At 40.2% G+C, this 17,937-nt stretch overlaps 1 protein-coding gene and 1 long non-coding RNA gene across 3 annotated transcripts in view; one reads left to right on the top strand and one right to left on the bottom strand.

Moving 5' to 3' along the window:
• Positions 1-958: 958 nt before the first annotated feature.
• On the bottom strand, positions 959-16,584 carry LOC143677582 (uncharacterized). Its single transcript, XR_013172690.1, has 3 exons — positions 16,226-16,584; positions 2,595-2,669; positions 959-1,215 (listed from the first exon to the last, which is right to left on the bottom strand). It is a non-coding gene; the product is annotated as an uncharacterized LOC143677582 (long non-coding RNA).
• Positions 16,573-17,937, top strand: part of DARS1 (aspartyl-tRNA synthetase 1) — an 83,245-nt gene continuing 81,880 nt past the window's right edge. The window contains exon 1 of one of the 2 annotated variants that reach the window (XM_077153678.1): positions 16,573-16,887. In XM_077153678.1, the coding sequence (XP_077009793.1) occupies positions 16,822-16,887 (66 nt within the window). In that variant the 5' untranslated portion in view covers positions 16,573-16,821. The remainder of the gene's footprint in view (positions 16,888-17,937) is intronic. The other variant, XM_077153675.1, reaches the window with a different exon arrangement.

Here is a 17,937-nt window from a genome sequence, read left to right as displayed (position 1 = left end):
TAACAATGCAAAGACAGTCATCGTCCAGTGAACTCTTATTTTGTCTCCCTAGCTCCAGCACTGCATTTTCATTGACTTTACTAGTTTACAAACCAACAATAATTTTCTTTAAAAATAAAGTGAAATCAAATCGCTGAATCATTCTTATGATTTGGGGAGAGGGTCTGTGGATAAGAGGAGCCCACTTTATATCCCTAAATCTTCATGTGGCCATTCCTGCTTTGTGTGGGTTCTGTGCCAGATGGACAAATTATGGAGTCCAATGCATGGTTCTTTCAGGGCCCACTTGTAGAAGCCAAAAGGGCCTCTTGGGCACCTGCCCCTTCCACAACTCTGAGTGATATTCTCATTTATTAATTCCCCACTGAGTGAAGAATACCATACTCCTCCTCTTATGGCCACCAGCCCTTAGGGCTTTTGTCTCGGGTATGTGTCCGGGGACATCATTTAGATATTCATCATCCTGAGGATTATTTCAGGTAGCAAACCTCAATTATAGGACTCCTTCAGAAGTGACTTCCCAGACACAGAAGGTGCAACTGAGATTGAGCTTTGGTCTTTCTAAGCTGTAACTAAAGAAGACAACATCTCTTCATCCGTGAGGTTCTCATCTTTACAGCATTACCTGTGCAAGTGGGAATAGTCAGCCTCCCCACTCTGTTAGGGACACTCAGGGGAAAAGAGAAAGGTCTTTGGCTGAAAGATAGGATCCATTTTCAGTGTTTTTCAAAGTTGCAACTGCTTTGATTTAATTCAAGGAGGTCCTCCAAGTTACATTTAGTAGAACAAAATTTAAAAGGATATTCTATATTAGGACTTTTGCAGCTCATATCGAAAGCCACATGGCACATTAATGGTCATATGATATACAGCATGTTCCATATACATAAATTATATCTACCCTTACATTTGCTTGATATATATGAGGCCTATGACTTATTTATGCCTAACCACCATGTTTTATGGCTACAGACAGTGAGGCTCAGAGAACAAACCAACTTTCACAAAACCGCACAGCTACTACAGAGCAGAGATGGGACTCTGACACAGGCTGTCTGACTGTTTCCAAAGACCTTGATCTTAATACACCAAGAGAATGCAGACCTATTGAATTTTATAATTGGCTTTCATATTTGTCTAGGAGTTCTTGAGGCAGTCTTCAGGCAGGCAGGAAACAGGGGAATCAGAGCTGCTTGAAGCTAAAGCACCCCCTCCCTAAAGAGTGGGAGAAAGATCAAAGGTGATGGTGGAGTTATACAGAGGTAGGGTTTAACAAATGAGCATGATTGCTGAATCATTAAATTGATATCTCTTTTAGTCTCCAGTATCTTAGAGCAGCTAGGAGTAAAAACCTAAAATTGTGGAATTGTAACCCATACCAAACTCTGAAATCTATTCTACAATTAATTGTTCACTGTGCTTTGAAAGTTATTGCTTTTTTGTATATATGTTATCTTTCACAAAAAAAGGAAGGAAAAAAGTCAAATGTGATGATAAAAAATATTTAAGCCCTCTAGCCTCCTATATTCTGGAGCAGTCAGAAGGAAAATATGAGAGGATCGTATGGGAGCCCCTGACAAACTCTGAGATCTGTCCTGTAACTATCTGTTGAAGAGTGCTTTGAAAACTGTTGCTTTTTTCTTTCTTTGCTTTGTATATATGTTATATTATACAATAAAAAAAAGTTAAAAAGAAGGAGGCAAAGGGCTTAGTCATGCAATTAAGGGGGCAGCACTGGTGCGCAAATAGAATGGGGTTTATATACAGAAGTGCAGCAATATGAGTTTTTCTTCCAGAACCAACCATCTACATGTGTTTAGGATTTTTCTTCAGGTGTCTACGTCATTGGACCACAAATTTAAGATAGGATAACAGAAACCAGCTTAACCACAAACTTGTTGAGCACTGACAAGTACTAGTACAAGGATAAATATCTTGGTGCTTGTGATTAGATGCAATATATTTTTATACATTTGTAAGATGTGTTAATTCTTGTACTTGAGGAATAGCAGATGGCAAAAGCTAAATTACGGCACTGAATTAGAAAAATGAAAAGAAAAGGAAATGATGCAAACATAACCATGGGTGTTATCTGCAGTCACCCATGCAGAGGCTGATCCCCTGCCTCTCTGGGCATTTCAATGTTAAGAGACTGCATGCCCCCACTGTGTGTCACTCACTAAAGTTGGTGGGTCTCACTGGGTCAGCTGAAAAAAAAATAGCACCCTTTCCCACTTCCCCCCACTTTGCAGTGGTGGCTCTAGAACAGCTGCCTAGGAGGGATTTGAAGGTTGTATATGGTTGGAAAGTGGCACCGGGAAGCTGTCTTAAAGCTGCAATTGCATAACAAGCACTGAGGCTTTCCTCGATTTAAAGTTTGACTAGCACAGATTTGGCGTTTCCTCCTTCAGTCCGTGGACACAAAGGGCTTTGTGTCGTACACCAACCGGGCCCTCCTCTCAGGGAAGGCTCATAAAGAGTTCCACCCACCAGGATCGCTCCTCACCTGCCCCCTGCTCCCTCACTGTCTACTCCCTACAGTGACCACGCGGGGATGGGGAAACTGAGGAAATCAGGCACGCACTCCATCCTACCATGAACAATGAACCAGATCAAGCATGGCGTGACTCTTCTTAATGTAACTGGTAGCATGGGACACGGCCCAGAATCTAGAACAAACGTATATGGTAATGAAAGTCTTAAAGGAGTTTCTTAACTAAAGTAAGAGGACCAAGCAACATAAACTAAAGAAATAATGCTACATTTACCTAAGTCACTTTAGGATACAGTAACCTTATCATTTTCCAGAAACTTTCCTGATTAATTTGATAGACTTGAGGCATTCTTTACTGGAGTCAGGATATGGCAGTGGCTAAGCTTGCAGCCCTGGAGTCTGATCCATGGTTTATGATTGTGATTCTCCCATTTATTGTTTGAATTTCTGCACATTAAGACAACTCTCTGTGTCTTAGTTCCCCATCTATAAAACGAAGAAAATAATAGTACCTAGCTCAAAAAGTTCTTCTAAGAACTAAAAATATTCATAAAAATATTTTAGTTAGAACAGTGCCTGGTACATTGTAAGCATTTCAGAAGTGTTCATCCTTATTGTAATTCTTATTTGGCCATTTTCATAAGCCTTGAAAAGTGAGCCATTTTGTCTGTCAAGCCCAGAGGTGATTTTCAAGACCCAAAAAGTAAGTTACACCTCCTTAGGTCTAGTGGCCTGATGGGTAATGAGGCAAACAGGTGAACTTGGTGGAAAGACACAAAAACAGGATGGGTGAAGCCCTACTATTCCAATTAGATATTGATGCATACCAAATCACCTCAAAGAAGAAACCTATTTCCCACCCCCCTGCCCCACTCAGAATATGGAATATGGTTCCTTTTGGTCTAAAGTCATATTCAGAATTGTTAATGAGTAGATAAAGGACACAAGGTTAGAGAAAATAATTATGTGCAAGGTAAACTTCTAAAAGTAAAACTTTTACTTAAAGAAATGGTAGAGGATAAACCACATATTTCCTGAACTGTGAGAACGGAGAGTTTATGGTGAAAAAAATAAAGGTAATATGCAAAATTGAGCAAAGCAGAAATTAATAAAAGAGAGACTGAATAATGAATAAGAATGGCTAGAAAACAAGAGGCCATTCTTGTAATTGCCATATTTTTATTTTTCCCTGCCTCCATACCAATGTACAATCCTTTAAAAAGTACAGTGTAAAAGGATAATTTGCTTTGTATTTTACATTTCAATTCATTGGGGGTGGGTTTTTTAAGGATCTTTGCAGAATTTCTGAATATGGCTGCAGTCTATATGGAAACATAAAGTTAAAACTAGAGATAATTTAAACAAATGAATTATTCTTTGTCCTGAACTCCCCAACTCCCTACTGGAGGTCTTTGAAGTTAAAGACCAGCAATATTAAAAAGGAAAAAGCAGAAAGTTTTTGGTCGATTTTTTAATGTTTAGGAGAAGAAAAAGCAGTAAGAAACGACACCAAGATTTGGGAGCTGGAATATAAGTGATTGGTTATATTTCCTAGAGTGATTAAGAAAATGAGTAGAAGGGAAAGAGAATTGTGTTTTTCAGGGAAAGATTACAAAAACGAGTTTGTGACTGAAAAAATATTTTAAGGGAAAGTAGCAGCCACCTGGCATTTTCATAACACACTGATATTCCTGGTTTAACTTCTATTTGAGAGAGGGGCCCCACTCATTTTCATTTTATGAGACTATAACCTTTTATTATTCATTTTACTGTTTGTCATTTATTGAGATGTTTCTACCCAGTGTGTTTACAACTTACATAAAATACTGAAGACGATCAAATATATACAAACAAGGCTGGAAAATGCAAATTGCCCAGTGAAAATACCATTAGCATTTAGTAGCAGCTGCATACTATAAAACAATTGGAATCATCTCAGATAGAAGGCAGATGAAAAACAAAAGAAATGAATATCAAGATGTCTTGCTGGAAAATTTTTTTTCTTTTTTTTTTAATATAAGGTGGTTTTAATGGGCAGTCAGGGAAAGATGATAAGTTGCCAAATGAGAAACCAGACAGACCATCAAGAACAGAATGCAAAGGGAAAAGGCAAAGTTCTCATGGGAACAGGATATAAAATTGATGACAATAGGCTTTCAAGGAGGATGAAGCGCAACTTAATGTGTACTATGTATTATTTGCATAAACTCAGAAGAACTTGGCACCATCTATATTATCCACATCACAATCGGAAACCAGGAAGTAAGGGGATAAAAGGGTTTCAAGCAGCCAAAATAGGGGTTGGTGTATTCAACTTTACTCAAGAGATTTCTCAGGTCCTCACTACACAAACAATTCCAATAAACTTGGCTATCTCTTTTTCCAAAGGCAACAAGATTCAGATTCAACATTTACATGTTATCTGCCATAATAATAGCTTTCACTTGTTCAGCATTAACTATGCCCTAAGCACTGTTCCACACTCTATCTGGATGGATTACTTTAATCACTATAACAATTTAAGAGGTAAAGACTAGGGATTATCTCCACTTCACAGATGAGGAGACCAAAACACAGAGAAATTAAAAAGGTACCAAAAGTCACCCAGCTATTAAGTGGTAGAGTTGTGCTATGAACCTGGGCTAGTCATGCTCCTGCATCCTTAAAACCAGACCAGTTCTTCTCAATTCGAGTGTGCATCAGAATCACCTAAAGGGTTTTTATGACCCAGATTGCTGGGCCCTATCCTCAGAGCTTCTGATTTAAAGGTCTGGGGTGGGGCCAGAGACTTTACATTTCTAGCAAGGTCCCAGGGGATGCTGATGTTGATATCAATGGTTCAGGGACCACAATTTGTGAATCACTGAACTAGACAATACTATGTGTCCATGGACTGTCCAGGGTGTTTTATGTGTGTTTTCTCATTTCAATTATTATTTCATTTACATGAGAAAAATACCATTATCCTCATCGTCTTGAGAAAACTGAGAATAAGAGATGTTAAATGACTTCCCCCAAATCACACAGCTAGTATTGGATACTGCCAGTTATCTTCTTCCTCTTTTTTAACAGATTCTGATTTTATTTGGGTATCCACCTCTCTCTCCCATGCATCTATGTGTTTCAGTGAAGAAAATACCCCTTCTCTCCACTGTGAATTCCTGGGGTAGGCCTGGTTGGTCTAACTGATCTCATTTTCCTTACCAATAACTGCCCAGGGACAGGTATGTAATGCAATTCTGGTCAGTGAGATGTGAAATAAAACCTGCTGCAAGGTATTTTGAGAAAATTTTTGTTTGTTTATTCATTTGTTTTGCATCCAAGAGAGAGACATAAGAAGGCTGGGGTTCTCTCTCCTTCGCTAACATTGTCATGACTAGATATGATACCTGAATTAGCTGTAGCCATTCTGCTACCAACCTGAGGATGGAGCTTGTAGAGCTGAGAGAAGTAAAGAACTGCTCTGTCTTTCATAACACTGCGAAATAGCTGGATTAATTAAACTTGGACTCTCCCCTTCTTCAAGCCTCTGATATGTGAGCAATACCTTCTTTACTGTTTTAAACAATCTGAGTCAGGACATATCTTCCTTGCAGCCAAAGGCACCCTTTCTGACCTAGCCCAGGTTCACAGTACAACTCTACCACTTAATAGCTGTTGGGTTTTGGTGCATTTTTAACTTCTCTGTGTTTGGGTCTCGTCATCTGTGAAGTGGAGATAATCCCGAGTCCTTACCTCTTAAATTGCTATAATGATTAAAGGAATCCATCCAGATAGAGTGTAGAACAGTGCTTAGGGTGTAGTTGCTGCTGAACAAGCTGATGAAGAGGGGTGCTAAGATCTGAATGACATACAAGCATGAGGGAAGAAGTAACAGCTAACAACACAACAGCAAGGCTGAAGCCACAATCAATTTGAGTACAAGAATTCAGAAAGCTAGACAAGCCAGAGTCATTGATGATAGGGTTAAAGAACCCTTAACACTTCAGAAGCCTTGAAGACGTTACTCTACTCTTTATAGAACATTGGCCTCCTTATTGTTCCTCTCACTTGAAAATCTTTTCATTGGCTGTTCCCTCAGAATGCTCTTCCCCCAGATATCTATGTGGACACATCTGCCACCTTCTTCAAATCTTCAAATACCACTTTTTTAATGGGGTCTACCCAGCCCACCCTCTGCAACCTAGATTCTCTGTCCCCCTTACCTTGCTTTCTTTGAACATGTTAAATACTTTATTTATCATTTCCGAACATGTTGAGTACTTTATTTATTAAGACTTTACTTATTGTCTATATCCCTTCTCTAAAATATAAGATCCACAAGGGCAGGAATCTTTATGTGCTTTGTTCCCTGATATATCCCAAATGCCTAGACTAATGCCTGACACATAGTGGTCCCTCAAGAAATTATTTGTTAAATGAATGAATGAACACTGGTGTTTATTAAAATAATTACAAATCATCTGCTAGAAACCTGTATACACAGATATTATAAAATTAAACATGAAAAGTGACTTCTGAGCTAAACTGGCAGATCTCATTTTGCTCCCAGCCCTAGTCCCACAAAAACTACAATCAAGGGAATTGGAAGAACAGGAGAAGAAATAAAACTCAAAAAATGTGGGAAGTTAGAAAGCAAATAGACAGCGGTAATCTACTTAGCATATATGAAAAGCTGAATTCTAAGGTAGCAGTCAAGAAAGCAGATAAACATTCTAACTATACTAAAAAAAAAAAACTTCAAAAGACTCAGCACCAAATACATCTGAAAATGGACGGGGGAGTGGGAGTTATCATAAGGAATATTTGAGGAAAGCTACTGAGAAGTGGGATACCTGCAACCCCTCCCTACTCCACTCACTGGTGAGTCCTCTCCCATCCTGACATGATTTCTCCTCTGCAGAAGGTAACAGAATGGGTCCTTGGACTTCAGGAACTGTCAAAATAATGAGGGTATGTGGGTACTGTTCCAAAAGTAGGGGGATTAAGTGACCAAATACATATTCTGGGAATGCTGAGTATTCCCAGAACACTGGGAGGGAGAATTTTACTCTTCAGGTAAGAGATAGAGGACTTTTTGGGGAACAATCTGACCATCCAAGGGGAAAGATCTAAAAATGCTAACACTGGAGGCTGCCCATCAAGGGCCCACCCAGACTGTCCCACAATAAAAGTCAAAACTGACAATCCAATCCAAATGCTCAGAGCTTCAAATGAGCTTTTTAGTCCCTACTTTTTAAAAATCTTTCTTTCTATGCTATATGGCAGAAGTCACATTTCATTCATTTTCCATGTGAGTATCCCCTATTGTAGCACCATTTGTTGAATTTTTGTTTGGTTTGGTTTTTCATTTGCTTGTTTGTTTGGAAAGTGCATGGGCCAGGAATTGAACCCAGGTCTCCTGCAGGGCAGGCGAGAATTCTACCACTGAACTACCCTTGCACACCCTAGTCCTTACTTTTAATATGAGTAGACAATCAAGAATTCACCAGACAGCCAAGACAGGTCTGTGACACAGAAGATGAAGATCAAAACAAAAAGGAAAACACGTAACTTACAGGGAATGGACTGTAGAGAATTTAAATGGACTTAAATTTCTTAAAAAATATTCTTATTAATATGCTCAGCAATTAAGAGAAGATATTTCATACATGTGAAAAAGATCAGGATGCTTTTCTAAAAAATCATTATTGTGGTAACACATATACAAAATACAATTTCCCATTTTAACTACTTTCACATGTATAATACAGTGACATTAGTTTGTCACAGCATTGTGCTACCATTACCACTATCCATTACTGAAACTTTTTCATCAGTCCAAATATAAACTGTACTCATAAAGCAAAAACTCCCATTCCCCCCAATCCCCTGGTAACCTGTAATCTACTTCAACTTTCTGAGGGAGTGTGAACTGTTGTTCACAGGGCAGCACCCTTTTACATTCCTACCAACAATGTATAAGGGTTCCTATTTCTTTGCAGTCTCACCTGCAAATGCTGATTATTATTTTCCTTTTTTTTTTAAATAATACTAATTGCGGTGAGTGTGAAGTAGTACTCACTGTAGTTCTGATTTGCATTTCTCTAATAATGTTGGACATCTTTTCATGTGCTTATTGGCCATTTGTATATTTCTTTGGAGAAATGTCTGTTTAAACTCTTTGGCCCATTTTTTTCCCCATTTAATTGTGTATTCATTACCATGATCATTTTTAGAACATTTGCATCACTCCAGAAAAAGAATTAAAAAGAAAAAAGAAAAAACTCATATATCCCATACCCCTTACCCCCCTCTCTCTCATTGACCACTAGTATTACAATCTACCCAATTTATTTTACCCCTTATCTCTCAGTCTAGTTTGCTAGCTGCCAGAATGTGATATACCAGAAACAGAGCAATTTCTAAAAGGGGGAATTTAATAACTTCCAAGTTTATATGTTCTGAGGCCATGTAAATGTCTAAATTAAAGCAAGTCTATAGAAATGTCCAATCTAAGACATCCAGGGAAAGATATCTTGGTTCAAGAAGGACGGTGAAGTTCAGGGTTTCTCTTTCAACTGGAAAGACACATGGCAAACATGGCAGTGTCTCCTAGCTTTCTCTCCAGGCTTCTTGTTTCATGAAACTCCCCAGGGGACATATTCCTTCTTCATCTCCAAAGGTCTCTGGTGGCGTGGGCTCTGGCTCTCATCATTTTTGTGGCTCCAAAAAGGGACTCTCTCCAAAATGTTTCCTTTTTTAAAGGATTCCACTCAAGGCCCACATGGAATGGGTGAAGTCACATCTCCCTTGTGCTGGTTTGAAAGGAAGTATGTCCCCTAGAAAAGCTATGTTTTAATCAAAATATCATTTCATAAAGGTAGAATAATCCCTGTTTAATACTGTATGTTTGAAACTGTGATCGGATCATCTCCCTGGATGATGTGATTTAGTCAAGAGTGGTTGTTAAACTGGATTAGGTGACAACATGTCTCCACCCATTTGGGTGGGTCTTGATTGGTTTATTGGAGTCCTATAAAAGGGGAAACATTTTGGAGAAAGAAATTCAGAAACAGCAAAGAACGCTGCAGCACCAGGAAGCAAAGAGTCCACCAGCCAGAGACCCTTGGCGATGAAGAAGGAAAATGCCTCCTGGGGAGCTTCATGAAACCAGAAGCCAAGAGAGAAAGCTAGCAGATGACACCTTGTCCACCATGTGCCCTTCCAGCCGAGAGAAAAGCCCTGACTGTGTTCGCCATGTGCCTTCTCACTTGAGAGAGAAGCCCTAAACTTCATCGGCCTTCTTGAACCAAAGTATCTTTCCCTGGATGTCTTAGATTGGACATTTCTATAGATTTGTTTTAATTGGGACATTTTCTTGGCCTTAGAACTATAAACTAGCAACTCATTGAATTCCCCCTTTTAAAGGCCATTCCGTTTCTGGTATATTGCATTATGGCAGCTAGCAAACTAGAACATCCCTCTAATCAAAAGTTAATACTGGGTGGGCAATGGTGGCTCAGTGGCAAAGTTCTTGCCTGCAATATCGGAGACCTGGATTCAATTCCTGGTGTCTGTCCATGAAAAAAAAGTTAATACTCACAATTGGGTGAGTCACATCTCCATGGGAACTATCAAAAAGCTCCCAGCCAGCAATACTGAATGGGGATTAAAGAACATGGCTTTTCTGGAGTCTACCACAGACTCAAACTGGCACAGATAGCTATACAATACATACGAATAACCTCCAGGATAACCTCTAGACTCTGTTTGAAATCTCTTAGCCTCTGAAACTCTTTCCGCTTTTGATCAAGAAGGCTTTCTCAATCCCTTGATGCTGGGTCCTGGCTCATCCAGGATTTCTGTCCCACATTGACAGGGAGATTTACACCCCTGGAAGTCATGTCTCATCTAAGAGAGAGGGCAATGAATTCACCTGCAGAGTTGACTTAGAGAGAGAGAGAGAGGCTACATCTGAGCAACAAAAGAGGTTCTCTGAGAGTCACTCTTAGGCCTAATTTTAAGTATGCTTAGCCTAGCCTTTGCAGGAATAAGTTTCATAGGGGCAAACCCCAAGATCGAGGGTTTGGCCTATTGATTTGATTGTCCTCATGGCTTGCAAGAATATGAGAAATTCTCCAAATGGGGAAGTTGAATATTTCTCCCTTTCTCCCCAGTTCCCTAGGTGGACTTTGCAAATACTTCTTTATTCACCACCCAAATTACTCTGGGATATATTGGGCATCACACTAATCTGGACAGACCACACCCTATTCAAGATTCCATGTACTTACGGTGTTCAACTAAACTGACCATACAAGTTAAATTAGGTAATGCGCTACCCAAAATATGAATTTTGTATGAAGTAAACATCTCTCTCTTTGGTCTCACACGGAAGCTGAAGTTTTTAAATATGGAGGATATCATCCTTTACCCGGTATTCTGACCAGCTTCATTCATATCTCTAGTTGAAGTTTGATCCCTTTTTCAACTCTTTAAATAGTTCCTGTATAGGGTACTACTGATTTTCATAGTTTCAGAGCTCTAACTCTGAGTCTCAGGTGTCATATAAATACCTGAAGTTTCTGGGAATGACCAGGTTATATACAAACAGTTCAGTATCTCAGAATTTAGAAATAACAGTTACAACTCCTGAATATATATGACTGCTGTAAGAGCTTACAATCTAGGACCCAAAAGGCCTGATAACTCTTTGGCCCATTTTTAATTGGGTTGTTTATCCATTCAATGGGGAAAGAATAGTCTCTTTAACAAATGGTACAGGCAAGCTGGATAGCCACCTGTAAAAGTATAAAAGTGGGCAGGCCACAGTGGCTCAGCAGGCAGAGTTCTCATCTGCCATGCCAGAGACCCAGGTTCAATTCCTGGACCATGCACCCAAAAAAAAAAAGTTTAAAAAGGTATAAAAGTGGATCCTACTTCTTACGATTCACAAAAAATGAATTCAAAGTGGATTAAATATAAGAGCTAAAACTGAAAAAAAAAACTCTTTAAAGAAAGGATGGCAAAGCATCTTCAGGACAATTTTTTTTAGGCAATGATTTCTAGACTTTACACCAAAAGCAAAAGCAACAAAAGAAAACAATAGATAAATGAGATGTTTCAGAATTAAAAACTTTTGTGCAACTTGTGTTTATGATGGCAGCGTAGAGGTGATCTAAAGGTACATCCACTGAAGAATGGAAGGGAGAACTGTGGTATATACATACAATGGACTACTGAGTGGCTGCAAGAAGGAGTGAAGTTGCAAGGTATGCACCTGGGTGAATGAAACTTGAGGACAGTATGTTGAGTGAAATATGCCAGAAATGAAAAGACAAATAATATGACATCTCACTAATTTGGATTAACTATAATGTATGAACTCTGAGAACTGAATTGAAAAGCATAGGTTATCAGGCAAAGGTTATTGTAAAGGTTCCTAGATTGTAAACTTCTACAGCAGCCACATCTATTCCAGAGTTGTAATTCTGATTACTAAATTCTGAGATACTGAGCACTTTATGTATAACCTGGTCATTCCCTGGAACTTTGGGTATCTGTGTGATATAAACCTAGAGTTCTGCAGCTAAAAAAGTCAGCATTACCCCATTCAAGAATTGTTACAAACACTGAAAAAGTGATCAGACTTCAAACAAAGATATGAATGAAGCTGATTTAGTTAGGACAAAGGTAAACCAGAATAAAGGGTAAAGGATGATATTTACTCCATTTTAAAACTTCATCTTCTGTGGGAGACCAAAGGAAGAGAGGTTTATTTGATGCAAAATTTATATTTTCGGTGGCACACTATGTAATTTGACTTGTATGGTCAGCTTATTCGAACACCATAATTACATGAAACTTTGAATAGGGAGTGAGATCTTGTTTGTTTTTATTGGATGGTGTGCTATTGTAGTACACCCCAGATTAATCTGGACAGATTAAAAAGTATTTACAAAGTCCCCTCAAGCAACTGGGGGAAAGGTGAAAATATTAAACTTCCCCACCTGGGGAAGACTTGATATTCTCCAAACACTGGGGACTGCCAAATTGATGGGCCAGGCCTTCAATTCTGATGGTGGCCCTTATGAAACTTATTCCTGCAGAGGAAAAGCTAAGCCTACGTGTGATTATACCTAAGAATCACCCCCAGAGAACCTCTTTTGTTGCTCAAATGTGGCCTCTCTCTCTAAGCCTACTTCACAGGTGAACCCACTGCTTACATGGTACATGACTCCCAGGGGTTAAATCTCCCTAGCAAAATGGGACATGACTTTCGGGGATGAGTCTGGTCCTGGCAATGTGGGAACAAAAAAACCTTCTTGACCAAAAGGGGGAAGAAAAATGAAACAAAATAAAGTTTCAGTGACTGAGAGATTTCAAATAGAGTTGAAAGGTTATTCTGGAAATTATTCTTATGCAATATATAAATATCCCTTTTCAGTTTTTGGTGTATTGTAGTAGCTAGAGGGAAATACCTGAAACTGTTGAACTGTAATCCAATAGCCTTGATTCTTGAAGATGAGTGAATAGAGCTTTTAATGTCTCTCCATGTGATTATGAAAACCTTGTGACTGACACTCCCTTTATCGCATGTAAGGATAAATGAGTAAGAAAAAAAATGACAAAAAATAAACAATGGGGGGCAGGGAATGGATGTTTTAGGTATTTTTTTACTTTTATTTTTATTTTCTTTCTAAAAAAGAAATGTACAGAGTTCCTATTTGGAACGATGGAAATGTTTTGGTAATGGATGGTGGTAATGACAGCATGACATTGTGAACGTAATAGCACTGAAATATATAACTGAATGTGGTTAAAAGGGGAAATGTTATATTGTATACATATGGTAACAGGATAAAAAATTTTTAAAAATTCTTAAAACTGTACTGTACAAACAGTGAACCCTCAGTTAAACCATGGAATATAGTTAATAGCATAATCATAAAAATGTGCTTTCACTGATTTGTAGCAAATGTACCACACCAATACAAGGTGGTATCACCGGCAGGTTCATGTGTCAACTTGACCAGGAGGTGGTACGGGCAAGCACTGGTCTGTCTGTTGCTATGAGGACATTTCATGGACTTAAATCATGATCACGTTGACCTCATTCATAGCTGATTGCATTTGTAATCAGCCAAGGGGAGTGTCTTCTGCAATGAGTGATGCTTAAGCTAATCACTGGAAGGCTTCTAAGGAGGATTCAGAAGAGACGATATTTTTTTCCTGTTTCAGCCAGTCAGTCTCATATGTAACATGTTAAATGTTGATAAATCTGGGTATTTGGGTAAGGAGTTTTCCATACTATTGTTGTACAAGCATATCTCAGAGATATCACAGGTTCAGTTTCAGATGACTGCAATGAAGTGAATATTTCAATAAAGCAAGTCATAGTAATTTTTTGGTTTCCCAGTGCATATAAAAGTTATATTTACACTAGACTGTAGTCTATTAAGCAAAGCAATAGCATTATGTCTAAAAAACAATGTACATTGTACATTAATTAAAATGTGAGACATGAAGTGAGCACATGCTGTTAGAAAAATGGTGCTGATTGTTTGATGCAGGGTTGCCACAAACCTTCAATTTGTAAAAATCACAGTATCTGTAATGCACAATGAAGTAAAGCACAATAAAATGAGCTATACCTATATTATGTTTTCAAGAGTCCTGTAAGTTTGAAAGTATTTCAAAATAAAAAGGTTTTTTAAAAAGTTATACTTAAAATAAGGAGTACGGGTGGGGACAGATGACAGCAACACAAGTTGTGGGTTACCAGTTGCTAAGGAGCCCTAGGACAATATGGCAGAGCTGCTCCCCTAGAGTTTCTGGGTTTGTGGGACAAGGCTATTGGGCTTCTGAAACTAACTGGAAATCTCTAACATTGCTTCCCCACCCCAAACTAAAATAGTAAATCACTAATAATATCACATCCCAAGGGTAAATAGTAGAGATTCATGCCAACTTTAAAGACCTAATGGATGACAGTCTCTATCGCATTCCTATTATGACCAGTCTGGCTCCTATAAGAGTCAGACCCAGGAGACTGACAGTGCACTACTGCAAATTCAGTCATTTTGCAGCCTCAGGTGTAGCTGTGGATCTCTCCATTATCCCACCTCATATGCTTTGAATCCTATCATTCACTTACAAAAAATTTAATACCATCTCTGAATCCTTCTATTTCAGATGTTCATCCTCTTCTTCATGAATCCTCCTCATTACCTTTTAAATGCACTCAAGTCTCTCTCCCTGAAAAAAATCTTCACTGGACCCATTCCCTGTTAGTTACCAGCTATATCTTTCCTTTCCCTCACATGCAATCTTCTGCCTCCCTAAGACATGAGAGGCAGTGTAGTACAGTGGTTAAGAACAAGGATTCTGGCACCATACTACCTGCACTGAAATACATCATGTAATAGCTCTGAGACCATGGGCAAGTTACTTAACCTTTCTTTGCCTCAATTTCCCCATACCTAAAACGATTATAACATCTCCCTTGTAGTTGCATTATGAGAATTAAATGAATTAATATATGTAATGCCCTGACAACTATGCTTGACATAGAGTTAAGTGCTATGTAAGGGTTTACTATTATCATTATAACTATCATTTCTTCACTCACTTTCCAACCCACTCTGACCCCACCATTTTGCCATAAAAAGTGTTTGCTAAGCATACTAATGATCTCTATGTTGCTAAGTCCAACAGATATTTTTCAGTCATCATTTTACTTGAGATCTAGGCAACAGCTGAAAACGTAAACTCTTTCCTTGGAAATTTGCTTCCTGGCTTGTGACACAGAAACATTCTTGGTACCTTTCTATCTGCTTCTTATCTGCCTCTTTTGCAAATTAATCCTCCCTGCTCCTCTACCTGACCTGTAAGTATCGGTGTTCCTTGAGGCCTCATCACAGACTTTTCTCATCCTATTCCCTCTTCTCAGGCTTGCCCTCGGCTTCAAGTACTATCTACTTGCAGGTGTTTTACTCATCTTTATCTATAGTCCAGACCTCTCTTCTGAGATCCAGACTGCAAATGGCCAGTGGTTACTTGGACAGTGATATCTCTCAAATGTCTGAAAGGCATCTCATGTGCCTCACATACAAACTGAGTCTTGCTCTTTCTCTCCCTATTCCTTCTGCCTTTAACATTCTTTCTGCTCCTCTTCATCTGGCTGAAACTTACTCCTACTTCAGATTTTAGCTGAAATGTCACTTCTTCAGGGAAGCCTGAGGTGAATGGCCCCAAAGAAACATTTTATAGCACCAGACTTCTCCATCGTAGCACCTACCATACTTGCAAATAGAAGGTAAACGCCACCAGGACAGAGACTTTTTAAAACGATGGCATTCCAGGACCTGACTGAGGGAGACTCCTTGCACTGGTACTACCTACACTCTTTTAACTATTGACTGTGACCACTTTGGGCCAGGCTAAGACAGTACCAACATAGTCCATCGAGGAGGGGTGGGGATGGTAGCATTTTACCAAGCCTCCAAATCACTTTCAATTGTGGCAAAAGGCTCATAATGACAATTAAAAAGAAAAGAAAAGAAAAAGCCTAAATTAGGGAGATCCATACATTGAACTGCATCTCACAATGAAACAGGTCCTGGCAATTAGTGCAAATGTGCAGGTGTTTTGTTTCTGCCACTGTGTTTACACTTCACTTCTCACTTGGGTACCGGTATCCCATCCCGCGTCAGCAAGCGACCTGCGCAATCCCGGATTCCCACGTACCGAGGAGCGTTTTGCGAAGACGCCTCCTATGTGCTCGAGTAGAGCTACACCGCTGCAGGAGAGAGTGAATGCCGGAAATCCAAGGAAGGAAAAGTCGACGCCCAGGGTTGGGTGGCTGTTTAACTGAATAAACTACGGTTAAAGCTGGAAGAGAGTGTGAGAAATGGAAGAAGGGCAGAGCTGAAGCCGAAGGAGGAATAAGGGTGAACTGAAACAGAACTGAAGCCCTGCGCCCCAGACCCGCCCAGTGTGCACCAGCCTAAGTACTGGAATCGTTCCCTTAGAGCCAATCTCGCGATACCATGGTAAATTCCCGGGGATTCCCTCTGACTCGGGAAAAACTCCCATAGAGGCGGGGCAAGAAGAGGAGGAGCCGGCAGCGCGTGGCCGCACGTTTTGCTGCGCCCTGGAATCTCGAGACAGCTGCGGATATCGCGATCTTCCTGGACCCGACCCTCCACGCGGAGTTTGAGCGCGTGTGCTGAGACTGCACTGCCGGGAGGGCGGAGACTGTGCGGGAGGGATAAACCCCTTTGGCCTGTCTTACGGAAGCCTGCGAGGGAGGGTAGTGAGCGCCATCCCGTTCGGTTGTCGAGATGCCCAGCGCCAGCGCCAGCTGCAAGAGTCAGGAGAAGCCGCGGGAGATCATGGACGCGGCGGAAGTGGGTTCCCCCCCCCGACCCGCGAGGACAGACCCCTGGGCCGGACCTAGGGAGGGTGGAGGGTGAGCGGGGTCCTGTCCTTGGGGTCCCTGTCAGCACTTTACCCGTAGGCCGCAGGCCTGGCTCTGGGAGCCTAGATCCCCCATGGGGCTTCCAGGGCTTGGCTTGAGTACCTTAGGCAAAGCGCCTCTGGTCCGCATTTCTTACAGGGACTCTTAGGCCTGGGTGTCCTATCCTACAGGAAGCTCATCCCTAATGTGGGGTGGCCGCGGAGCACACCCGGAAGTAGGAGCGGCGGGGTCACACTGAACCTCCTTAGGTTAGGCACGTCCTTCACGTAAGGCACCGTCCCCCTTTGGAAAATTTTTACTATCTTTGTTTACTCGCCCTAGTGGCCCTAATGTTTTAAAAGTAATGACACTATTTCGTGGAACCGTCTGCCATATGTGTTCAGTGGTCCTTTTCAATACGACAGTTTCAAAGAACACGTCATTTTTGTTACTTCCATTCTCCCACTCAGGGACCCAGTGAAGTAGGTAGGGAAGGTTGCAAGGAATACATTTGAGATGAACTGACCCCAAATCCTGGAGTACTCTTCAGAAATGGAAGTTTGAAAGCATCCAGGTTGTATGTGCTATAGTAATATTGGGCCTCAATCCCTACCTGCCTCCTAATTTTTATATTGAGGAATTCCGAAATTGAGGTAAGCTGCATGAGGAACAGATTAGCACAGGAAACTAAATGGCATAGGGTTTGCTGAAATAAGAGCGGTGTTAATAAGAATGGGTGACACTCTTTCTGTTTATACATTTTAACCTTTCTGTGGGGTCCTCATGCTATGTTGTTACTAAATCTCTCTGCTGGGGCTGTGTGTCTTTATCAGGTGTGTGTGTATTTTTTTATTAAGAAAAAGGACGTGTTCAGTCAGCATCATGAGTCTATTTTGGTGAAATACAAAATCTCATATCCTTCAGATCTAAATAAGATTCCATCAGGTAGTTGTAGAGTAACAGAAACCAATTTTTTAATTTAGGTCTTCAGTTACCTTAT

Source organism: Tamandua tetradactyla, chromosome 3 (genome assembly GCF_023851605.1).
Source record: "Tamandua tetradactyla isolate mTamTet1 chromosome 3, mTamTet1.pri, whole genome shotgun sequence".
Classification (NCBI taxonomy): Eukaryota; Metazoa; Chordata; class Mammalia; order Pilosa; family Myrmecophagidae; genus Tamandua; species Tamandua tetradactyla.
Note: the sequence above shows the minus strand (reverse complement) of the source record. Positions and strands in the feature narration are given on the sequence as shown.